Source organism: Tachyglossus aculeatus, chromosome 17 (genome assembly GCF_015852505.1).
Source record: "Tachyglossus aculeatus isolate mTacAcu1 chromosome 17, mTacAcu1.pri, whole genome shotgun sequence".
NCBI classification, from domain to species: Eukaryota; Metazoa; Chordata; class Mammalia; order Monotremata; family Tachyglossidae; genus Tachyglossus; species Tachyglossus aculeatus.
Window position 1 is genome coordinate 58,282,043 of NC_052082.1, and position 23,232 is coordinate 58,305,274.

General features: G+C 48.3%; 1 protein-coding gene across 1 annotated transcript in view; it reads right to left on the bottom strand.

Annotated features, from left to right (window-relative positions):
* Positions 1–8,471: 8,471 nt before the first annotated feature.
* CAMKK1 (calcium/calmodulin dependent protein kinase kinase 1) overlaps positions 8,472–23,232 on the bottom strand; it is a 54,680-nt gene continuing 39,919 nt past the window's right edge. The window contains exons 12-15 of the mRNA XM_038759316.1: positions 15,224–15,311; positions 13,796–13,924; positions 12,616–12,719; positions 8,472–9,883 (exon numbers count right to left, since the gene is read on the bottom strand). Of these exons, the coding sequence (XP_038615244.1) occupies positions 9,811–9,883; positions 12,616–12,719; positions 13,796–13,924; positions 15,224–15,311 (394 nt within the window). The 3' untranslated portion in view covers positions 8,472–9,810. The remainder of the gene's footprint in view (positions 9,884–12,615; positions 12,720–13,795; positions 13,925–15,223; positions 15,312–23,232) is intronic.

The following is a 23,232-nucleotide window of genomic DNA, read 5'->3' on the forward strand; positions in this document are numbered from 1 at the left end:
AGTGTACTACGTACACGGTAATCGGGTTAGACACCGTCCCTGTCCCACGTAGCGCTCAGTCTTCACCCTCCATTATTATTATTATTATTATTATAAAATAGTAATAATAATAACTCTGGTACTTAAGCGCTGTGTGCCAGGCAGTGTACTAAGTACACGGTAATCGGGTTAGACACCGTCCCTGTCCCACGTAGCGCTCAGTCTTCACCCTCCATTATTATTATTATTATAAAATAGTAATAATAATAACTCTGGTATTTAAGTGCTGTGTGCCAGGCAGTGTAATCGGGTTAGACACCGTCCCTGTCCCACGTAGCGCTCAGTCTTCACCCTCCATTATTATTATTATTATTATTATTATTATAAAATAGTAATAATAATAACTGGTATTTAAGTGCTGTGTGCCAGGCAGTGTACTAAGTATACGATAATCGGGTTAGACACCGTCCCTGTCCCACGTAGCGCTAAGTCTTCACCCTCCATTATTATTATTATTATAAAATAGTAATAATAATAACTGGTATTTAAGCGCTGTGTGCCAGGCAGTGTACCTAAGTACACGGTAATCGGGTTAGACACCGTCCCTGTCCCACGTAGCGCTCAGTCTTCACCCTCCATTATTATTATTATTATAAAATAGTAATAATAATAACTGGTATTTAAGCGCTGTGTGCCAGGCAGTGTACTAAGTACACGGTAATCGGGTTAGACACCGTCCCTGTCCCACGTAGTGCTCAGTCTTCACCCTCCATTATTATTATTATTATTATTATAAAATAGTAATAATAATAACTCTGGTATTTAAGCGCTGTGTGCCAGGCAGTGTACTAAGTACACAATAATCGGGTTAGACACCGTCCCTGTCCCACGTAGCGCTCAGTCTTCACCCTCCATTATTATTATTATTATAAAATAGTAATAATAATAACTCTGGTATTTAAGCGCTGTGTGCCAGGCAGTGTACTAAGTATACGATAATCGGGTTAGACAGCGTCCCTGTCCCACATAGCGCTAAGTCTTCACCCTCCATTATTATTATTATTATAAAATAGTAATAATAATAACTGGTATTTAAGTGCTGTGTGCCAGGCAGTGTACTAAGTACACGATAATCGGGTTAGACAGCGTCCCTGTCCCACGTAGCGCTCAGTCTTCACCCTCCATTATTATTATTATTATTATAAAATAGTAATAATAATAACTCTGGTACTTAAGCGCTGTGTGCCAGGCAGTGTACTAAGTACACGGTAATCGGGTTAGACACCGTCCCTGTCCCATGTAGCGCTCAGTCTTCACCCTCCATTATTATTATTATTATTATAAAATAGTAATAATAATAACCCTGGTATTTAAGCGCTGTGTGCCAGGCAGTGTACTAAGTACACGGTAATCGGGTTAGACACCGTCCCTGTCCCACGTAGCGCTCAGTCTTCACCCTCCATTATTATTATTATTATAAAATAGTAATAATAATAACGCCGGTATTTAAGCGCTGTGTGCCAGGCAGTGTACTAAGTATACGATAATCGGGTTAGACAGCGTCCCTGTCCCACATAGCGCTAAGTCTTCACCCTCCATTATTATTATTATTATAAAATAGTAATAATAATAACTGGTATTTAAGTGCTGTGTGCCAGGCAGTGTACTAAGTACACGATAATCGGGTTAGACAGCGTCCCTGTCCCACGTAGCGCTAAGTCTTCACCCTCCATTATTATTATTATTATAAAATAGTAATAATAATAACTGGTATTTAAGTGCTGTGTGCCAGGCAGTGTACTAAGTACACGATAATCGGGTTAGACAGCGTCCCTGTCCCACGTAGCGCTCAGTCTTCACCCTCCATTATTATTATTATTATTATAAAATAGTAATAATAATAACTCTGGTACTTAAGCGCTGTGTGCCAGGCAGTGTACTAAGTACACGGTAATCGGGTTAGACACCGTCCCTGTCCCATGTAGCGCTCAGTCTTCACCCTCCATTATTATTATTATTATTATAAAATAGTAATAATAATAACCCTGGTATTTAAGCGCTGTGTGCCAGGCAGTGTACTAAGTACACGGTAATCGGGTTAGACACCGTCCCTGTCCCACGTAGCGCTCAGTCTTCACCCTCCATTATTATTATTATTATAAAATAGTAATAATAATAACTCTGGTATTTAAGCGCTGTGTGCCAGGCAGTGTACTAAGTACACGGTAATCGGGTTAGACACCGTCCCTGTCCCACGTAGCGCTCAGTCTTCACCCTCCATTATTATTATTATTATAAAATAGTAATAATAATAACTCCGGTATTTAAGCGCTGTGCCAGGCAGTGTACTAAGTACACGGTAATCAGGTTAGACACCGTCCCTGTCCCACGTAGCGCTCAGTCTTCACCCTCCATTATTATTATTATTATAAAATAGTAATAATAATAACTCTGGTATTTAAGTGCTGTGTGCCAGGCAGTGTAATCGGGTTAGACACCGTCCCTGTCCCACGTAGCGCTCAGTCTTCACCCTCCATTATTATTATTATTATTATAAAATAGTAATAATAATAACTCTGGTATTTAAGCGCTGTGTGCCAGGCAGTGTACCTAAGTACACGGTAATCGGGTTAGACACCGTCCCTGTCCCACGTAGCGCTCAGTCTTCACCCTCCATTATAATTATTATTATTATTATTATAAAATAGTAATAATAATAACTCTGGTATTTAAGTGCTGTGTGCCAGGCAGTGTAATCGGGTTAGACACTGTCCCTGTCCCACGTAGCGCTCAGTCTTCACCCTCCATTATTATTATTATTATTATAAAATAGTAATAATAATAACTCCGGTATTTAAGCGCTGTGTGCCAGGCAGTGTACTAAGTACACGGTAATCGGGTTAGACAATGTCCCTGTCCCACGTAGCGCTCAGTCTTCACCCTCCATTATTATTATTATTATTAAATAGTAATAATAATAACTCTGGTATTTAAGCGCTGTGTGCCAGGCAGTGTACTAAGTACACGATAATCGGGTTAGACAGCGTCCCTGTCCCACGTAGCGCTCGGTCTTCACCCTCATTTTACAGACGAGGGAACCGAGGCACAAAGAAGTGAAGTGACTTACCCAAGGTCACACATCCACGCTGCCTCCCTGGGCCTCTCGATTTTTACGGGCTGCTTCCCTGTTTTCTATCGGGGGGTCTCAGGGGGGGCTTCTCCACCCTGGTTAGCGCCCAGGGCGGGCGAGGGGGCCGGGGGCGACTCCTCGGAGAAATCACGCGGGGCCCCGGCGGTCTGGTTTGAACCTCCGGCGGGCTTTTTATTGACACTTCCCCTTTCAGTTCTACAATAGAAAAGGCATGCAAAAAATAGTCTCTCTCTTCATGGTACATATTTACAGGTCCAGGGCCACCGTGGCCCGGGGGGCTCGAGGGGACGGTGGGGGGCATTCGCAGCATGCTGGAGGGGCGGCGCGGTGGGCCGCTCCGAAGCCTTTCCCAAATAACCGACGGCAGAGAGGCCGACGGGGATGCGGGATCCCGAGATGGGGGTGCGGGCGTGTGCCCACGGTTTCCAGGGACGACCCCCGTCTTTTGGGGTCCGTCTTGGAAGACTCGTGCGGGGGTGCCGCGGCTTTGGGGTGCCCCTCTTGATGGACGTGGCTAGGTCACAGCGGGGCCGAAAGGCCCGGCCCGCTCTCCTCCGTCGCCCAGGGTCGGGGGGCTAGCAAGCGGGGCCCGGGGGAGGCGAGGCCGGCAGCCCGGAAAATCCCGTCACAGGAAAATCCCTCCCTGGCAACTGAGGGATGGCTCTTTTGTAGGAGAGGGTGGCTTCCCGCTTCCTCACACTCCGGCTCGGAGAGGATTCGGTGAAGGCCGGGCTCACCAGGACCATCTCCCTACAGCCAGGTGGAAGGGGCAGGGACTGAGCCCACTGTTGGGTAGGGACTGTCTCTATATGTTGCCAATTTGTACTTCCCAAGCGCTTAGTACAGTGCTCTGCACATAGTAAGCGCTCAATAAATACGATTGATGATGACGAGGAAAATCACGGAGGATCCATCCATCCTTCCTTTCCTCCCGTCCCCTTCCGCCGCCAGCTCCCCCAGAGCGTGGGCTCTCCCCGTCCCGGCCCCGGCCGCTTCCCGGCGTGGCTCAGTGGAAAGAGCCCGGGCTTTGGAGTCGGGGGTCGTGGGTTCGACTCCCGGCTCTGCCGGGACCTTAGGCAAGTCACTTGACTTAATAATAATAATAATGATGACATTTATTAAGCGCTTACTCTGTGCAAAGCACTGTTCTGAGCGCTGGGGAGGTTGCAAGGGAATCAGATTGGCCCACGGGGGGGCTCACGGTCTTCATCCCCATTTTACAGATGAGGTCACTGAGGCCCAGAGAAGTGACTTGCCCAAAGTCACCCAGCTGCCAGTTGGCGGAGCCGGGATTTGAACCCATGACCTCCGACTCCAAAGCCCGGGCTCTTTTCCACTGAGCCCCGCTGCTTCTGGTATTTGTTAAGCGCTTACTCTGTGCAAAGCACTGTTCTAAGCGCTGGGGAGGTTACAAGGTGAACAGCTGGTCCCACGGGGGGCTCGGGGGCTCCATCCCCATTTTACAGAGGGGGTCACTGAGGCTCAGAGAAGTGAAGTGACTTACCCAAGGTCACAGAGCAGACTTCTCTGTGGGCCCACTGTTGGGTAGGGACTGTATATGTTGCCAACTTGCACTTCCCAAGCGCTTAGTGCAGTGCTTTGCACACAGCAAGCGCTCAATAAATACGATTGATTGATTGATTCTCTGTCTCCCCGCCCTTTTAGACTGTGAGCCCACCGTTGGGTAGGGCCTGTCTCTCTATGTTGCCAATTTGTACTTCCCAAGCGCTTAGTCCAGTGCTCTGCACACAGTAAGCGCTCAATAAATACGATTGATTGATTCTCTGTCTCCCCCCTTTTAGACCGTGAGCCCACTGTTGGGTAGGGCCTGTCTCTCTCTGTTGCCAATTTGTACTTCCCAAGCGCTTAGTCCAGTGCTCTGCACACAGTAAGCGCTCAATAATTGATGATGATGATTGATTCTCTGAGCCTCAGTTACCTCATCCGTAAAACGGGGATTAAAACCGTGAGCCCCACGTAGGACAACTTGATCACCTTGTCCCCCCCCGGCGCTTAGAACAGTGCTTCGCACATAGTAAGCGCTTAACAAATGCCATTATTATTATTACGGACGGCCACGGGGTGGTCCGAACGTGGCCTCGGAGGGGGACAGGTAGCCTGTCGCCCGCTCATCAGTGCCGCCTCGCTCCGGAGAGAGCTTCCCGAGGAGGCGGCCCCCTTTTTTGTCCCGCTTGCCGGGCGTCTTGCTCAGCCCCTCTTGGTAGCCACGTCGTGGCGGGGGGCCGGCCTTCGGTGGTCCGAGCTGACGTCCGTTCTCTAACCCGGGGCCTCGGGGAGGCCTGCCCTTCTGGACCGCGAGCCCACTGTCGGAGAGGGCCCGTCTCTCCACGTTCCCGACTCGGACTTCCCAAGCGCTCCGCACATAGTCGGCGCTCAATAAATACGACTGAACGAGCGAGGGGCCGAGGCCGGCCGCCCCTCGGCGATGCTTCCCGTCCGTTCACAGGGCAGGGGTTTTCCCGTCGGGCGGACGTCTCCACGGGCCCGGCCCCTCGCCGGTCGGGTCGTGGTGATGGCTCCGGTGGGCCGGCGGACACGTGGGTGGCCTGTACTTACCCGCGGGGCCCCCCGAATTTAGGCGCGAGCTGGGAGATGTGCAGAATCCGCTGTCGTCCCCCAAGTAGCCGTGCCGGCGCAGAAGCGGGGTGGGTGCGAGGGACAGGCACCCCGCGCGCCAGAGCCGGGGTTCGCCCGGCCGAGGCGGCCCTGCCCGGCTTTAAGCGCTAACGGACTGAGGCACCGGTTGGACGCAGTCACCCAGGGACACACAACACGCACACAGTTGCATAGAGACTCCCACGGTAACGTCCAGCCCCGCCGTCACCCATCGCATCCACATGCCGACGCACAAAGACGTGCACAGGCCTACGCCACATACACTCACAGACACGCACAGTCATGGAGGTACACACACACACCCACGCGTATCAGAAATTCACCCATCAATGCACACAGTCCTGCGCAGACACACACAGAGACTCCCACGGTAACGTCCAGCCCCACCCTTGCCCATCACATCCATGTGCAGATGCACAAAGACATGCACAGGCCTACACCACATACACTCACAGATACACACAGTCATGGAGATACACACACACACACACACACAGACCCACGCATATCAGAAATTCACCCGTCAACGCACACAGTCCTGCGCAGACACACACAGAGACTCCCACAGTAACGTCCAGCCCCGCCCTCGCCCATCGCATCCACGTGCCGACGCACAAAGACATGCACGGGCCTCCGCCACATACACTCACAGACACGCACAGAGTCATGGAGGTACACACGCACACCCACGCGTATCAGAAATTCACACATCAATGCACACAGTCCTGCGCAGACACACACAGAGACTCGCACAGTAACGTCCAGCCCCACCCTCGCCCATCACATCCATGTGCAGATGCACAAAGACATGCACGGGCCTACGCCGCATACACTCACAGCTACACATAGTCATGGAGATACACACACACACACACACACACACACAGACCCACGCATATCAGAAATTCACCCATCAACGCACACAGTCCTGCGCAGACACACACAAAGACTTCCACGGTAACATGCAGCCCCACCCTCGCCCATCGCATCCACATGCCGACGCACAAAGACATGCACAGGCCTACGCCACATACACTCACAGACACGCACAGAGTCATGGAGGTACACACACACGGACCCACGCGTATCAGAAATTCACACGTCAATGCACACAGTCCTGTGCAGACACACACAGAGACTCGCACAGTAACGTCCAGCCCCACCCTTGCCCATCACATCCATGTGCAGATGCACAAAGACATGCACAGGCCTACACCACATACACTCACAGATACACACAGTCATGGAGATACACACACACACACACACACACACAGACCCACGCATATCAGAAATTCACCCGTCAACGCACACAGTCCTGCGCAGACACACACAGAGACTCCCACAGTAACGTCCAGCCCCGCCCTCGCCCATCGCATCCACGTGCCGACGCACAAAGACATGCACAGGCCTACGCCACATACACTCACAGACACGCACAGTCATGGAGGTACACACACACACACCCACGCGTATCAGAAATTCACCCATCAATGCACACAGTCCTGCGCAGACACACACAGAGACTCCCACGGTAACGTCCAGCCCCGCCTTCGCCCATCGCATCCACGTGCCGACGCACAAAGACGTGCACAGGCCTACGCCACATACACTCACAGACACGCACAGAGTGTCATGGAGCTACACATACACAGACCCACCCGTATCAGAAATTCACACATCAATGCACACAGTCCTGCGCAGACACACACAGAGACTCCCACAGTAACGTCCAGCCCTGCCTTCACCCATCGCATCCATGTGCAGATGCACAAAGACATGCACGGGCCTACACCACATACACTCACAGATACACACAGTCATGGAGATTCACAGACACACACACACACACACACACACACACACACACAGACCCACACATATCAGAAATTCACCCATCAACACACACAGTCCTGTGCAGACACACACAGAGACTCCCATGGTAACATCCAGCCCCACCCTCGCCCAACGCATCCAAGTGCAGACGCACAAAGTCATGCAGGGGCCTACGCCACATACACTCAAAGACACACGCAGTCAGGGAGATACACACACACGGACCCACGCGTATCAGAAATTCACCCATCAACGCACACAGTCCTGCACAGACACACACAGAGACTCCCACGGTAACATCCAGCCCCGCCCTCACCCAACGCATCCATGTGCAGACGCGCAAAGTCATGCATGAGCCTACAGCACATACACTCACACACACAGAGTCATGGAGCAACACACACACAGATCCACGTGTATCAGAAATTCACACATCAACGCACACAGCCCTGTGCAGACATACACACACACACACACACACACACACACTTGCATAGAGACTCCCACAGTAACATCCAGCCCCGCCCTCGCCCAACGCATCCAAGTGCAGACACACAAAGTCATGCAGGGGCCTACGCCACATACACTCAAAGACACACGCAGTCATGGAGCTACACACACACGGACCCACGCGTATCAGAAATTCACCCATCAACGCACACAGTCCTGAGCAGACACACACAGAGACTCCCACGGTAACATCCAGCCCCGCCCTCACCCAACGCATCCATGTGCAGACGCGCAAAGTCATGCATGAGCCTACAGCACATACACTCACACACACAGAGTCATGGAGCAACACACACACAGATCCACACGTATCAGAAATTCACACATCAACGCACACAGCCCTGTGCAGACACACACACACACACACACACACACACACACACACACACACTTGCATAGAGACTCCCACAGTAACATCCAGCCCCGCCCTCGCCCAACGCATCCAAGTGCAGACACACAAAGTCATGCAGGGGCCTACGCCACATACACTCAAAGACACACGCAGTCATGGAGCTACACACACACGGACCCACGCGTATCAGAAATTCACCCATCAACACACACAGTCCTGCGCAGACACACACAGAGACTCCCACGGTAACATCCAGCCCCGCCCTCGCCCAACGCATCCATGTGCAGACACGCAAAGTCATGCACGGGCCTACACTACATTTGCTCACAGATACACACAGTCATGGAGATACAGACACACACTCACACATACACACAGTCATGGAGATACACACACACACACACACACACACACACACACACACACAGACCCACGCGTATCAGAAATCCACCCATCAACGCACACAGTCCTGCGCAGACACACACAGAGACTCCCAAGGTAACATCCAGCCCCACCCTCGCCCAACGCATCCAAGTGCAGACGCACAAAGTCATGCAGGGGCCTACGCCACATACACTAAAAGACACACGCAGTCATGGAGCTACACACACACGGACTCACGCGTATCAGAAATTCACCCATCAACACACACAGTCCTGAGCAGACACACACAGAGACTCCCACGGTAACATCCAGCCCCGCCCTTGCCCATCACATCCATGTGCAGACGCACAAAGTCATGCAGGGGCCTACGCCACATACACTCACAGACACGCACAGAGTCATGCAGCTACACACACACGGACCCACACGTATCAGAAACTGACCCATCAACGCACACAGTCCTGCGCAGACACACACAGAGACTCCCACGGTAACATCCAGCCCCACCCTCGCCCATCGCCTCCACGTGCAGACGCGCAAAGTCATGCACGGGCCTACACTACATATGCTCACAGACACACGCAGTCATGGAGCTACACACACACACGGACCCACGCGTATCAGAAATTCACCCACCAACGCGCACAGTCCAGCGCAGGCACACACACACACACACAACTACTGAGGTGGACTTGAAGCCCCAGCCACCCACCCGGGCACACAGCAGTCACCGGTGGTGCCCATTCCCGGCCGTGATTTCCGCCCCGCGTCCGGGCTCTCCGTCCCCCCGTCCCCTCCCGTCGGTGGTCTCGGGTGGGCTTCGATTTCCGGCAGCGGACACGCTTCGGCTGTGGGCGGCGGGCGAAGGTCACACAACCAGCGACGACAGCGGCGGCGGCGGCGGCGGAGCGCGGGGGGCCGGGGTGGGTGCGGGCGTCACCGCGGGGCATGCGGGCACGGCTCAGGACCCGGTTTCGTCTTCGTGCACGTCGGGCAGCTCCGAGTCCCGGCCCTCCTCCGGGCTGGCTTCCTTCCTGCAGCCGGGGACGGGACAGGAGAGCTGTTAGTTCCCTCATCTGTAAAATGGGCGTTCAGTCGTTCAGTCGTATTGACTGAGCGCTTCCTGCGTGCACAGCACTGGACTAAGCGCTTGGGAAGTCCAAGTTGGCACCATAGAGACTGTGAGCCCACTGTTGGGTAGGGGCCGTCTCTCTATGTTGCCAATTTGTACATCCCAAGCGCTTAGTACAGTGCTCTGCACATAGTAAGCGCTCCATAAAGTGCTCAATAAATACGATTGATGATATATCATCAATGATGATGATATAGAGACGGTCCCTACCCAACAGTGGGCTCACAGGCTAGAGAATCCCACCCATTGCACGAACCGGGGGAGCCGAGGCCCAGACGGCCGAAGGGCTACGCTCGAGGTCACACAGGAGGTGCCCAGTACAGCGCTCCGCACATGGGAGATGCTCAATAAGTATCCCTGTTGGATACTTCCACTGTGAGCCCACTGTTGGGTAGGGACCGTCTCTATATGTTGCCAACTTGGACTTCCCAAGCGCTTAGTCCAGTGCTCTGCACGCAGTAAGCGCTCAATAAATACGATTGAATGAATGAATGAATGAACACTTACTGACTTCTAGATAATAATAATAACGGTGGCATTTATTAAGCGCTTACTATGTGCAAAGCACTGTTCTAAGCGCTGGGAAGGTTACAAGGTGATCAGGTTGTCCCATGGGGGGCTCACAGCCTTAATCCCCATTTTACAGATGAGGTAACTGAGGCCCAGAGAAGTTAAGCAACTTGCCCAAAGTCACACAGCTGGCAATTGGCGGAGCCGGGATTTGAATCCATGACCTCTGACTCCAAAGCCCGTGTTCTTTTCCACTGAGCTATGCTGCTTCTTATACTTATAGATACTTCTTATACTTCTTATATAGCCCACTGTTGGGTAGGGACCGTCTCTATATGTTGCCAACTTGTACTTCCCAAGCGCTTAGTACAGTGCTCTGCACACAGTAAGCGCTCAATAAATACGATTGAATGAATGAATGAATGAATGAATGTTGTAAATCCCCTCCAAACAATGGTGCGCCATTAGAGAAGCAGCGTGGCTCAGTGGAAGGAGCCCAGGCTTTGGAGTCAGAGGTCATGGGTTCAAATCTCCACTCTGCCAATTGTCAGCTGGGTGACTTTGGGCAAGTCACTTCACTTCTCTGGGCCTCAGTTACCTCATCTGTAAAATGGGGATGAGGACTGCGAGCCCCACATGGGACAACCTGATCACCTTGTAACCTCCCCAGCGCTTAGAACAGCGGTTTGCACATAGTAAGCGCTTAATAAGTGCCATTATCATCATTATTACTACTATTATTATCATATACATGGTACAGGAGGTTGACAAAACACAAGTGTTGAGGACGCCCAAAGTGCCAAAGTGGCAGGTTGTACATTTTACAGCAGCGTGGCTCAGTGGAAAGAGCCCGGGCTTTGGAGTCAGAGGTCATGGGTTCAAATCCCGGCTCCACCACGTGTCAGCTGTGTGACTTTGGGCAAGTCACTTCACTTCTCTGGGCCTCAGTTACCTCATCTGTAAAATGGGGATGAGGACTGCGAGCCCCACGTGGGACAACCTGATTACCTTGTAACCTGCCCAGCGCTTAGAACAGCGGTTTGCACATAGTAAGCGCTTAATAAGTGTCATTATTATTATTATTATCATATACATGGTACAGGAGGTTGACAAAACGCAAGTGTTGAGGTCGTGCAAAGTGCCAAAGTGGCAGGTTATACATTTTACAGCAGCGTGGCTCAGTGGAAAGAGCCCGGGCTTTGGAGTCAGAGGTCATGGGTTCAAATCCCGGCTCCACCACGTGTCAGCTGTGTGACTTTGGGCAAGTCACTTCACCTCTCTGGGCCTCAGCGACCTCATCTGGAAAATGGGGGTGAAGACTGTGAGCCCCACGTGGGACAACCTGATTACCTTGTAACCTCCCCAGCGCTTAGAACAGTGCTTTGCACATAGTAAGCGCTTAACAAATACCATGATTATTATTATTATTATAATTATCTGGAAAATGGGGATGAAGACTGTGAGCCCCACGTGGGACAACCTGATTACCTTGTAACCTCCCCAGCGCTTAGAACAGTGCTTTGCACATAGTAAGCGCTTAACAAATACCATGATTATTATTATTATTATAATTATCTGGAAAATGGGGATGAAGACTGTGAGCCCCACGTGGGACAACCTGATTACCTTGTAACCTCCCCAGCGCTTAGAACAGTGCTTTGCACATAGTAAGCGCTTAACAAATACCATGATTATTATTATTATTATTATAATTATCTGGAAAATGGGGATGAAGACTGTGAGCCCCACGTGGGACAACCTGATTACCTTGTAACCTCCCCAGCGCTTAGAACAGTGCTTTGCACATAGTAAGCGCTTAACAAATACCATGATTATTATTATTATTATAATTATCTGGAAAATGGGGATGAAGACTGTGAGCCCCACGTGGGACAACCTGATTACCTTGTAACCTCCCCAGCGCTTAGAACAGTGCTTTGCACATAGTAAGCGCTTAATAAATGCCATTATTATTATTATTATTATTACAGATAACGGAACTGAGGCCCAGAGAAGTGAAGTGACTGGCCCCAGATCACACAGCAGACAAGTGGCAGAGCCGGGATGAGAACCCAGGTCCTTCCGATTCCCGGGCCCGGGCTCTATCCGTGCCGCCGCTCTTACGTTAATAGGGTTCCCGGGGCGGACATGGAGCGCTCCTCCCGTCGGGCCTGGACTTCAAAGGGATTGCCAAAGGAACGCTTCCTCAGCATGGACTTCACCAGGATCTGGGGAAGACACGGGAAAAGGCAGAAACGGGCAGGTGGGCTCGGGTGACCCAACTAGTTCGCACACCTTCGGTGGGCACCGAATCTCCCACGCCCATGCGACTCCATGGCTACTGGCCCCCTCCTTCCTCTCCCCCTCGTCCCCCTCTCCATCCCCCCCATCTTACCTCCTTCCCTTCCCCACAGCACCTGTATATATGGATATATGTTTGTACATACTTATTACTCTATTTATTTATTTTACTTGTACCTATCTATTCTATTTATTTTATTTTGTTAGTATGTTTGGTTTTGTTCTCCGTCTCCCCCTTTTAGACAGTGAGCCCACTGTTGGGTAGGGACTGTCTCTATATGTTGCCAACTTGGACTTCCCAAGTGCTTAGTACAGTGCTCTGCACACAGTAAGCGCTCAATAAATACAATTGATTGATTGATTGATTGATTGATTGGCCCACATTCACCCTGGGCTTCAAGGCTGTCCATCCCCTGGCCCCCTCCTCCCTCACCTCCCTTCTGTCCTTCTCCAGCCCAGCCCGCACCCTCCGCTCCTCTGCCGCTAATCTCCTCACCGTTAGGCCTCGTTCTCGCCCGTCCCGCCGTCGACCCCCGGCCCACGTCCTCCCCCGGGCCCGGAATGCCCCCAATCCCCCTGCCCATCCACCAAGCTAGCTCTCTTCCTCCCTTCCAAGCCCTACTGAGAGCTCACCTCCTCCAGGAGGCCTTCCCACACTGAGCTTTCCTCTCCATCCCCCTCCTTCCCTTCCCCACAGCACCTGCATATATGTAAACATGTTTGTACATATTTATTACTCTATTTATTTTACTTGTACGTATTTATTCTACTTATTTTATTTTGTTAGCGTGTTTTGTTCTCTGTCTGTCTAGACTGTGAGCCCGCTGTTGGGTAGGGACCGTCTCTAGATGTTGCCAACTTGGATTTCCCAAGCGCTTAGTCCAGTGCTCTGCACACAGTAAGCGCTCAATCAATTCGATTGAATGAATGAATGAATGAATGAATGGTGACCCTTCCCCTCAGCCTTCCCCGGCCGGCCCAGGCGTCCCCTCGCCCGCCTCACCACGGTCGTCAGGCTGGGGATCAGCTTGATGGAGTTCTTGACCTCCTCTTCCGTCACCTCCACGGGGCTGCAGTGGTCCTCCTCCAGGGGCAGGGGCTCCTCTCCGCCCCTGGTCACCCACGGGTGGGTCTGGTCAATCAATCGATCAATCAATCAATGCTATTTACTGAGCCCCCCGCCCACGTCCTCCCCCTGGCCCGGAATGCCCTCCCTCCACACATCCGCCAAACTAACTCTCTTCCTCCCTACAAAGCCCTACTGAGAGCTCACCTCCTCCAGGATGCCTTCCCACACTGAGCCCCCGCCTTACCTCATTCCCCTCCCCACAGCACCTGTATATATGTTTGTATGGATTTATTACTCTATTTATTTTATTTGTACATAGCACCTGTATATATGTATATAAGTTTGTACGGATTTAGTACTCTATTTTATTGGTACATATTTATTCTATTTATTTTGTTAATATGTGTTCTTTTGTTATCTGTCTCCCCCTTCTAGACTGTGAGCCCGCTGTTGGGTAGGGACCGGCTTTAGATGTTGCCAACTTGGACTTCCCAAGCGCTTAGTCCAGTGCTCTGCACACAGTAAGTGCTCAATCAATATGATTGAATGAATGAATGAACGAGCCCACTGTTGGGGAGGGACCATCTCTACATGTTGCCAACTTGGACTTCCCAAGCGCTTAGTACAGTGCTCTGCATACAGTAAGCGCTCAATAAATATGACAATGAATGAATGAATGACTGAGCTGCTTACTGGGGGCAGGGCACTGTACTAAGCGCTTGGGAGAGTACAATACATCTGAGTTGATGGCTACGTTTCCTGCCCACAATGAGCTTATACATACACACAGGTGCCCGTGAGTGGTTCTCTGTCTCCCCCTTCTAGACTGTGAGCCCACTGGTGGGTAGGGACCGTCTCTAGATGTTGCCAACTTGGACTTCCCAAGCGCTTAGTACAGTGCTCTGCACACAGTAGGCGCTCAATAAATACGATTGAATGAATGAATGAATGAATGGTCTAACCAGGTGCTGTTTAGTCGGGTGAGACCCCCATCCTTGGAAGAAGCCCGGAGGCCCGCCCACCCCCGTGGTGGTGACCCGACCCGCTGGTCGGGGCAGTTATACAGAGAAGCAGCGGGGCTCAGTGGAAAGAGCCCGGGCTTTGGAGTCAGAGGTTGTGGGTTCAAGTCCCGGCTCCGCCATTTGTCAGCTGGGTGACTTTGGGCAGGCCACTTCACTTCTCTGGGCCTCAGTTCCCTCATCTGTCAAATGGGGATTAAGACTGTGAGCCCCCCATGGGACAACCTGATCACCCTGTAACCTCCCCAGCGCTTAGAACAGTGCTTTGCACATAGTAAGTGCTTAATAAATGCCATTATTATTATAATACACACACACACACACACACAAACACACAACTCACCTTGATACTGGGAACGGTGATTCTGGTTTCGGGGTTTTTATCCAACATTCTCAGAATCAGGTCCTTCAGCTCCCCGCTCGTCAGTGGCCTGGGAAGACCCAGAGATGCATTTATTTTATTTTCATCATTCAATTTATTTTGTTAATGATGTGCATCATCTAGCTTTATTTCTATTTATTCTGATGACTTGACACCTGTCCACATGTTTTGTTTCGTTGTCTGTCTCCCTCTTCTAAACTGTGAGCCCGCTGTTGGGGAGGGACCGTCTCTATGTGTTGCCAACTTGGACTTCCCGTGCGCTTAGTCCAGTGCTCTGCACACAGTAAGCGCTCAATGAATACGATCGAATGAATGAATGAATTTATATTTTATATTAATATCTGTCTCCCCGCCTAGACCGTAAGCTCATTTGTGGGCAGGGAATGCGTCTATATATTGTTCTATTGGACTCTCCCAAGCGCTTAGTACAGTGCTCTGCACACAGTAAGCGCTCAATAAATACGATCGAATGAATGAGTGAATTTATATTTTATATTAATATCTGTCTCCCCATCTAGACCATAAGCTCATTTGTGGGCAGGGAATGCATCTATATATTGTTCTATTGGACTCTCCCAAGCGCTTAGTACAGTGCTCTGCACACAGTAAGCGCTCAATAAATACGATCGAATGAATGAGTGAATTTATATTTTATATTAATATCTGTCTCCCCATCTAGACCATAAGCTCATTTGTGGGCAGGGAATGCGTCTATATATTGTTCTATTGGACTCTCCCAAGCGCTTAGTACAGTGCTCTGCACACAGTAAGCGCTCAATAAATACGATCGAATGAATGAGTGAATTTATATTTTATATTATATCTGTCTTTCCGCCTAGACCGTAAGCTCATTTGTGGGCAGGCAGTGTGTCTCTTTATTGTTCTATTGGACTCTCCCAAGCACTTAGTACAGTGCTCTGCACACAGTAAGAGCTCAATAAATACGATTGAATGAATGAATGAATTTATATTTTATATTAATATCTGTCTCCCCGCCTAGACCGTAAGGTCATTTGTGGGCAGGGAATGTGTCTCTTTATTGTTCTACTGGACTCTCCCAAGCGCTTAGTCCAGTGCTCTGCACACAGTAAGCGCTCATTACTCATGCATACATGCATGCGTGCACATGCACATACATGCATGCGTGCACATGCACATACATGCATGCACACGGCAGCCTTGGCAATGGGGTTTACAACAATATACGGTCACTTTTCGCTTCTCCACATTCGATCACTCCAGTCATAACGACAATTTTCCTCTTGCTGCACGAGACAGTGGGCGTCTCCCCCATTAGACTGCAAGTTGTTTGTACAGATTTATTACTCTATTTTACTTGTACATATTTACTATTCTATTTATTTTGTTAATGATGTGCATGTATTATTATTACTCTATTTATTTTACTTGTACATATTTATTCTACTTATTTTATTTTGTTAATATGTTTGATTTTGTTCTCTGTCTCCCCCTTCTAGACTGTGAGCCCGCTGTTGGGTAGGGGCCGTCTCTATAAGTTGCCAACTTGTACTTCCCAAGCGCTTAGTACAGTGCTCTGCACACAGTAAGCGCTCAATATTACTCTATTTTATTTGTACATATTTATTCTATTAATTTTACTTTGTTAATATGTTTTGTCTTGTTGTCTGTCTCCCCCTTCTAGACTGTGAGCCCGTTGTCGGGTCGGGACCGTCTCTAGATGTTGCCGACTTGTACTTCCCAAGCGCTTAGCACAGTGCTCCGCACACAGTAAGCGCTCAATAAATACGATTGAATGAATGATTTGAAGCAAAGTTCCAGGAGGGCAGGGACGGTGTCTGTCACTTCTACTGCATTCTTCCCAAACCCTCCACTACAGTGCCCTGCACATTAAAGGCACCCAAGAGGCGTCCAGTGCACATAGTAGGCGCCAAGTATACCTGTATATATGTCTATATGTTTGTACGTATTTGTTACCCTATTTATTTATTTATTTTACTTGTACATATTTATCCTACTTATTTTATTTTGTTAATATGTTTTGTTTTGTTCTCTGTCTCCCCCTTCTAGACTGTGAGCCCGCTGTCGGGTAGGGACCGCCTCTATATGTTGCCAACTTGGACTTCCCAAGCGCTTAGTACAGTGCTCTGCAATCAATCAATCAATCGTATTTATTGAGCGCTTACTGTGTGCCATCATTATTATTATTATTATTATTCTCTGTGCCTCAGTTACCTCATCTGAAGACTGTGAGACAACCTGACCGCCTTGTATCCTCCCCAGCGCATAGAACAGTGCTTTGCACCTAGTAAGCGCTTAACAAGTACCATCATTATTATTATTATTATTCTCTGTGACTCAGTTACCTCATCTGAAGACTGTGAGACAACCTGATCGCCTTGTATCCTCCCCAGCACTTAGAGCAGTGCTTTGCACCTAGTAAGCGCTTAACAAGTACCATCATTATTATTATTATTATTATTCTCTGTGCCTCAGTTACCTCATCTGAGGACTGTGAGCCCTACATGGGATAACCTGATCGCCTTGTATCCTCCCCAGCACTTAGAACAGTGCTTTGCACATAATAAGCACTTAAGTACCATCATCATCATTATTATTATTATTATTATTCTCTGTGCCTCAGTTACCTCATCTGAAAACTGTGAGACAACCTGATCACCTTGTATCCTCCCCAGCGCTTAGAACAGTGCTTTACACCTAGTAAGCGCTTAACAAGTACCATCATTATTATTATTATTATTATTATTCTCTGTGCCTCAGTTACCTCATCTGAAGACTGTGAGACAACCTGATCGCCTTGTATCCTCCCCAGCGCTAAGAACAGTGCTTTGCACATAGTAAGCGCTTAACAAGTACCATTATTATTATTATTATTATTATTCCCTGTGTCTCAGTTACCTCATCTGAAGACTGTGATACAACCTGATCGCCTTGTATCCTCCCCAGAGCTTAGAACAGTGCTTTGCACCTAGTAAGCGCTTAAGTACCATCATTATTATTATTATTATTCTCTGTGCCTCAGTTACCTCATCTGAAGACTGTGAGACAACCTGATCGCCTTGTATCCTCCCCAGCGCTTAGAACAGTGCTTTGCACCTAGTAAGCGCTTAACAAGTACCATCATTATTATTATTATCATTCTCTGTGCCTCAGTTACCTCATCTGAAGACTGAGAGACAACCTGATGGCCTTGTATCCTCCCCAGCGCTTAGAACAGTGCTTTGCACCTAGTAAGCGCTTAATAAGTACCATTATTATTATTATTCTCTGTGCCTCAGTTACCCCATCTGAAGACTGTGAGACAACCTGATCGCCTTGTATCCTCCCCAGCGCTTAGAACAGTGCTTTGCACCTATAAGTGCTTAACAAGTACCATCATTATTATTATTATTATTCCCTGTGCCTCAGTTACCTCACCTGAAGACTGTGTGACAACCTGATCGCCTTGTATCCTCCCCAACGCTTAGAACAGTGCTTTGCACCTAGTAAGCGCTTAACAAGTACCATCGTTATTATTATTATTATTCCCTGTGCCTCAGTTACCTCATCTGAAGACTGTGAGACAACCTAATGGCCTTGTATCCTCCCCAGCGCTTAGAACAGTGCTTTGCACCTAGTAAGCGCTTAACAAGTACCATCATTATTATTATTATTATTATTCCCTGTGCCTCAGTTACCTCATCTGAAGACTGTGAGACAACCTGATCGCCTTGTATCCTCCCCAGCGCTTAGAACAGTGCTTTGCACATAGTAAGCGCTTAACAAGTACCATCACTATTATCATTATTATTCCCTGTGCCTCAGTTACCTCACCTGAAGACTGTGAGACAACCTGATCGTCTTGTATCCTCCCCGGCGCTTAGAACAGTGCTTTGCACCTAGTAAGCGCTTAACAAGTACCATCACTATTATCATTATTATTCTCTGTGCCTCAGTTACCTCATCTGAAGACTGTGAGACAACCTGATCGCCTTGTATTCTCCCCAGCGCTTAGAACAGTGCTTTGCACCTAGTAAGCACTTAACAAGTACCATCATTATTATTATTATTCCCCGTGCCTCAGTTACCTCACCTGAAGACTGTGAGACAACCTGATCGCCTTGTATCCTCCCCGGCGCTTAGAACAGTGCTTTGCACCTAGTAAGCGCTTAACAAGTACCATCACTATTATCATTATTATTCTCTGTGCCTCAGTTACCTCATCTGAAGACTGTGAGACAACCTGATCGCCTTGTATCCTCCCCAGCGCTTAGAACAGTGCTTTGCACCTAGTAAGCGCTTAACAAGTACCATCACTATTATCATTATTATTCCCTGTGCCTCAGTTACCTCATCTGAAGACTGTGAGACAACCTGATCGCCTTGTATCCTCCCCAGCGCTTAGAACAGTGCTTTGCACCTAGTAAGCGCTTAACAAGTACCATCATTATTATTATTCTCTGTGCCTCAGTTACCTCATCTGAAGACTGTGATACAATCTGATCGCCTTGTATCCTCCCCAGTGCTTAGAACAGTGCTTTGCACATAGTAAGCGCTTAACAAATGTTATTATTATTGTTATTATTATTATTATTATTATTATTGTCACTCACACTCCTTCCCTTAGCCCCCGGGTCTCCTATGCCCCAGGAAAAATACAACTGGCTTCTGCCCGCTTCAGTTTCCCACCTGAAGGAGCCCAAGGCTTGGGCCGGGAGACCCTCGAGCAGGCCACGTGTCCCTCTCTGGACCTCAGTTTCCCCCTCTGTAATGGGGTTGGCTGGAGAAGCAGCGTGGCTCAGTGTGTGAGCCCACTGTTGGGTAGGGACCGTCTCTAGTTGTTGCCAACTTGGACTTCCCAAGCGCTCAGTCCAGTGCTCTGCGCACAGTGAGCGCTCAATAAATACGATTGAATGAATGAATGAATGAATGGAAAGAGCCCGGGCTTTGGAGTCAGAGGTCATGGGTTTGAATCCCGGCTCCGCCACGTGTCTGCTGTGTGACCTTGGGCAAGTCACTTCTAGACTGTGAGCCCACTGTTGGGTAGGGCCCGCCTCTATATGTCGCCAACTTGGACTTCCCAAGTGCTTAGTCCAGTGCTCTGCCCACAGTAGGTGCTCAATAAATACAATTGATTGATTCTCTGAGCCTCAGTAACCCCATCTGTAAAACGGGGATGGACTGTGAGCCCCACACGGGACAACCTGATCATGTTATATCCCCCCAGCACGTAGAACGGTGCTTTGCGCATAGTAAGCGCTTAATAAATGCCACCATTATTATTATTATTATTACACATACAAGTGCTGCGGGGAGGGGACGCTTAGAACAGTGCTTTGCACATAGTAAGCGCCTAATAAATGCCACCATTATTATTATTATTATATATACAAGTGCTGTGGGGAGGGGGCGCGTAGAACGGTGCTTTGCACAGAGTAAGCGCTTAATAAATGCCACCATTATTATTATTATTATTATATATACAAGTGCTGCGGGGAGGGGACGCTTAGAACAGTGCTTTGCACAGAGTAAGCGCTGAATAAATGCCTCCATTAGTATATATACAAGTGCTGTGGGGAGGGGACGCATTATTATTATTATTATTACACATACAAGTGCTGTGGGGAGGGGACGCTTAGAACAGTGCTTTGCACAGAGTAAGCGCTTAACAAATGCCACCATTATTATTATTATTATTATTACACATACAAGTGCTGTGGGGAGGGGACGCTTAGAACAGTGCTTTGCACATAGTAAGCGCTTAATAAATGCCACCATTATTATTATTATTATTACACATACAAGTGCTGTGGGGAGGGGACGCTTAGAACGGTGCTTTGCACAGAGTAAGCGCTTAATAAATGCCACCATTATTATATATACAAGTGCTGTGGGGAGGGAACGCTTAGAACAGTGCTTTGCACAGAGTAAGCGCTTAATAAATGCCACCATTATTATTATTATTATTATCACACATACAAGTGCTGTGGGGAGGGGACGCTTAGAACAGTGCTTTGCACAGAGTAAGCGCTTAATAAATGCCACCATTATTATTATTATTATTATTACACATACAAGTGCTGTGGGGAGGGGACGCTTAGAACGGTGCTTTGCACATAGTAAGCGCTTAATAAATGCCACCATTATTATCATTATTATTACATATACAAGTGCTGTGGGGAGGGGACGCTTAGAACGGTGCTTTGCACAGAGTAAGCGCTTAACAAATGCCACCGTTATTATTATTATTATTACACATACAAGTGCTGTGGGGAGGGGACGCTTAGAACAGTGCTTTGCACATAGTAAGTGCTTAACAAATGCCATTATTATTATTATTATTATTATTACACATAGAAGTGCTGTGGGGAGGGGACGCTTAGAACAGTGCTTTGCACATAGGAAGAGCTTAATAAATGCCACCATTATTATTATTATTATTATATATACAAGTGCTGTGGGGAGGGGACGCTTAGAACAGTGCTTTGCACAGAGTAAGCGCTTAACAAATGCCACCATTATTATTATTATTATTATTACACATACAAGTGCTGTGGGGAGGGGACTCAGAACAGTGCTTTGCACATAGTAAGCGCTTAATACATGCCACCATTATTATTATTATCATTACACATACAAGTGCTGTGGGGAGGGGACGCTTAGAACGGTGCTTTGCACATAGTAAGAGCTTAATAAATGCCACCATTATTATTATTATTATATATACAAGTGCTGTGGGGAGGGGACGCTTAGAACAGTGCTTTGCACATAGTAAGCGCTTAATAAATGCCACCATTATTATATATACAAGTGCTGCGGGGAGGGGACGCTTAGAACAGTGCTTTGCACATAGTAAGAGCTTAATAAACGCCACCATTATTATTATTATTATTATTATATACAAGTGCTGTGGGGAGGGGATGCTTAGAACAGTGCTTTGCACATAGTAAGCGCTTAATAAATGCCACCATTAATATTATTATTATTATATATACAAGTGCTGTGGGGAGGGGACGCTTAGAACGGTGCTTTGCACATAGTAAGCGCTTAATAAATGCCACCATTATTATTATTATTATTATTACACATACAAGTGCTGTGGGGAGGGGACGCTTAGAACGGTGCTTTGCACATAGTAAGCGCTTAACAAATGCCACCATTATTATTATTATTATTACACATACAAGTGCTGTGGGGAGGGGACGCTTAGAACGGTGCTTTGCACATAGTAAGCGCTTAACAAATGCCACCATTATTATTATTATTATTACACATACAAGTGCTGTGGGGAGGGGACGCTTAGAACGGTGCTTTGCACATAGTAAGCGCTTAATAAATGCCACCATTATTATTATCATTATTACACCTACAAGTGCTGTGGGGAGGGGACGCTTAGAACGGTGCTTTGCACAGAGTAAGCGCTTAATAAATGCCACTATTATTATTATCATTATTACACCTACAAGTGCTGTGGGGAGGGGCCGCTTAGAACGGTGCTTTGCACATAGTAAGCGCTTAATAAATGCCACCATTATTATTATTATTATATATACAAGTGCTGTGGCCATTATTATTATTATTATATATACAAGTGCTGTGGGGAGGGGATGCTTAGAACAATGCTTTGCACATGGTAAGCGCTGAATAAATGCCACCATTATTATTATTATTATTACACATACAAGTGCTGTGGGGAGGGGACGCTTAGAACGGTGCTTTGCACAGAGTAAGCGCTTAACAAATGTCATTATTATTATTATTATTATTATTATTATTATTATTATTATTATTATTAATGAGGTCAGTGGGGCCTGGACAGGCTCGTTGTCACCCAAGGATGTGTTGATACCATGTAGACAAGGGTGAGTTGCCACGGGCAGGGGGGAAACAGTTGCGGGGGGCGGAGGGGAAGGTTTGTGTGTGTGTGTGTGTGTGTGTGTGGGCGAGCATGTCTGTGACTCGGGGCGTCGCCATGGCAAAAATCAGTGGTA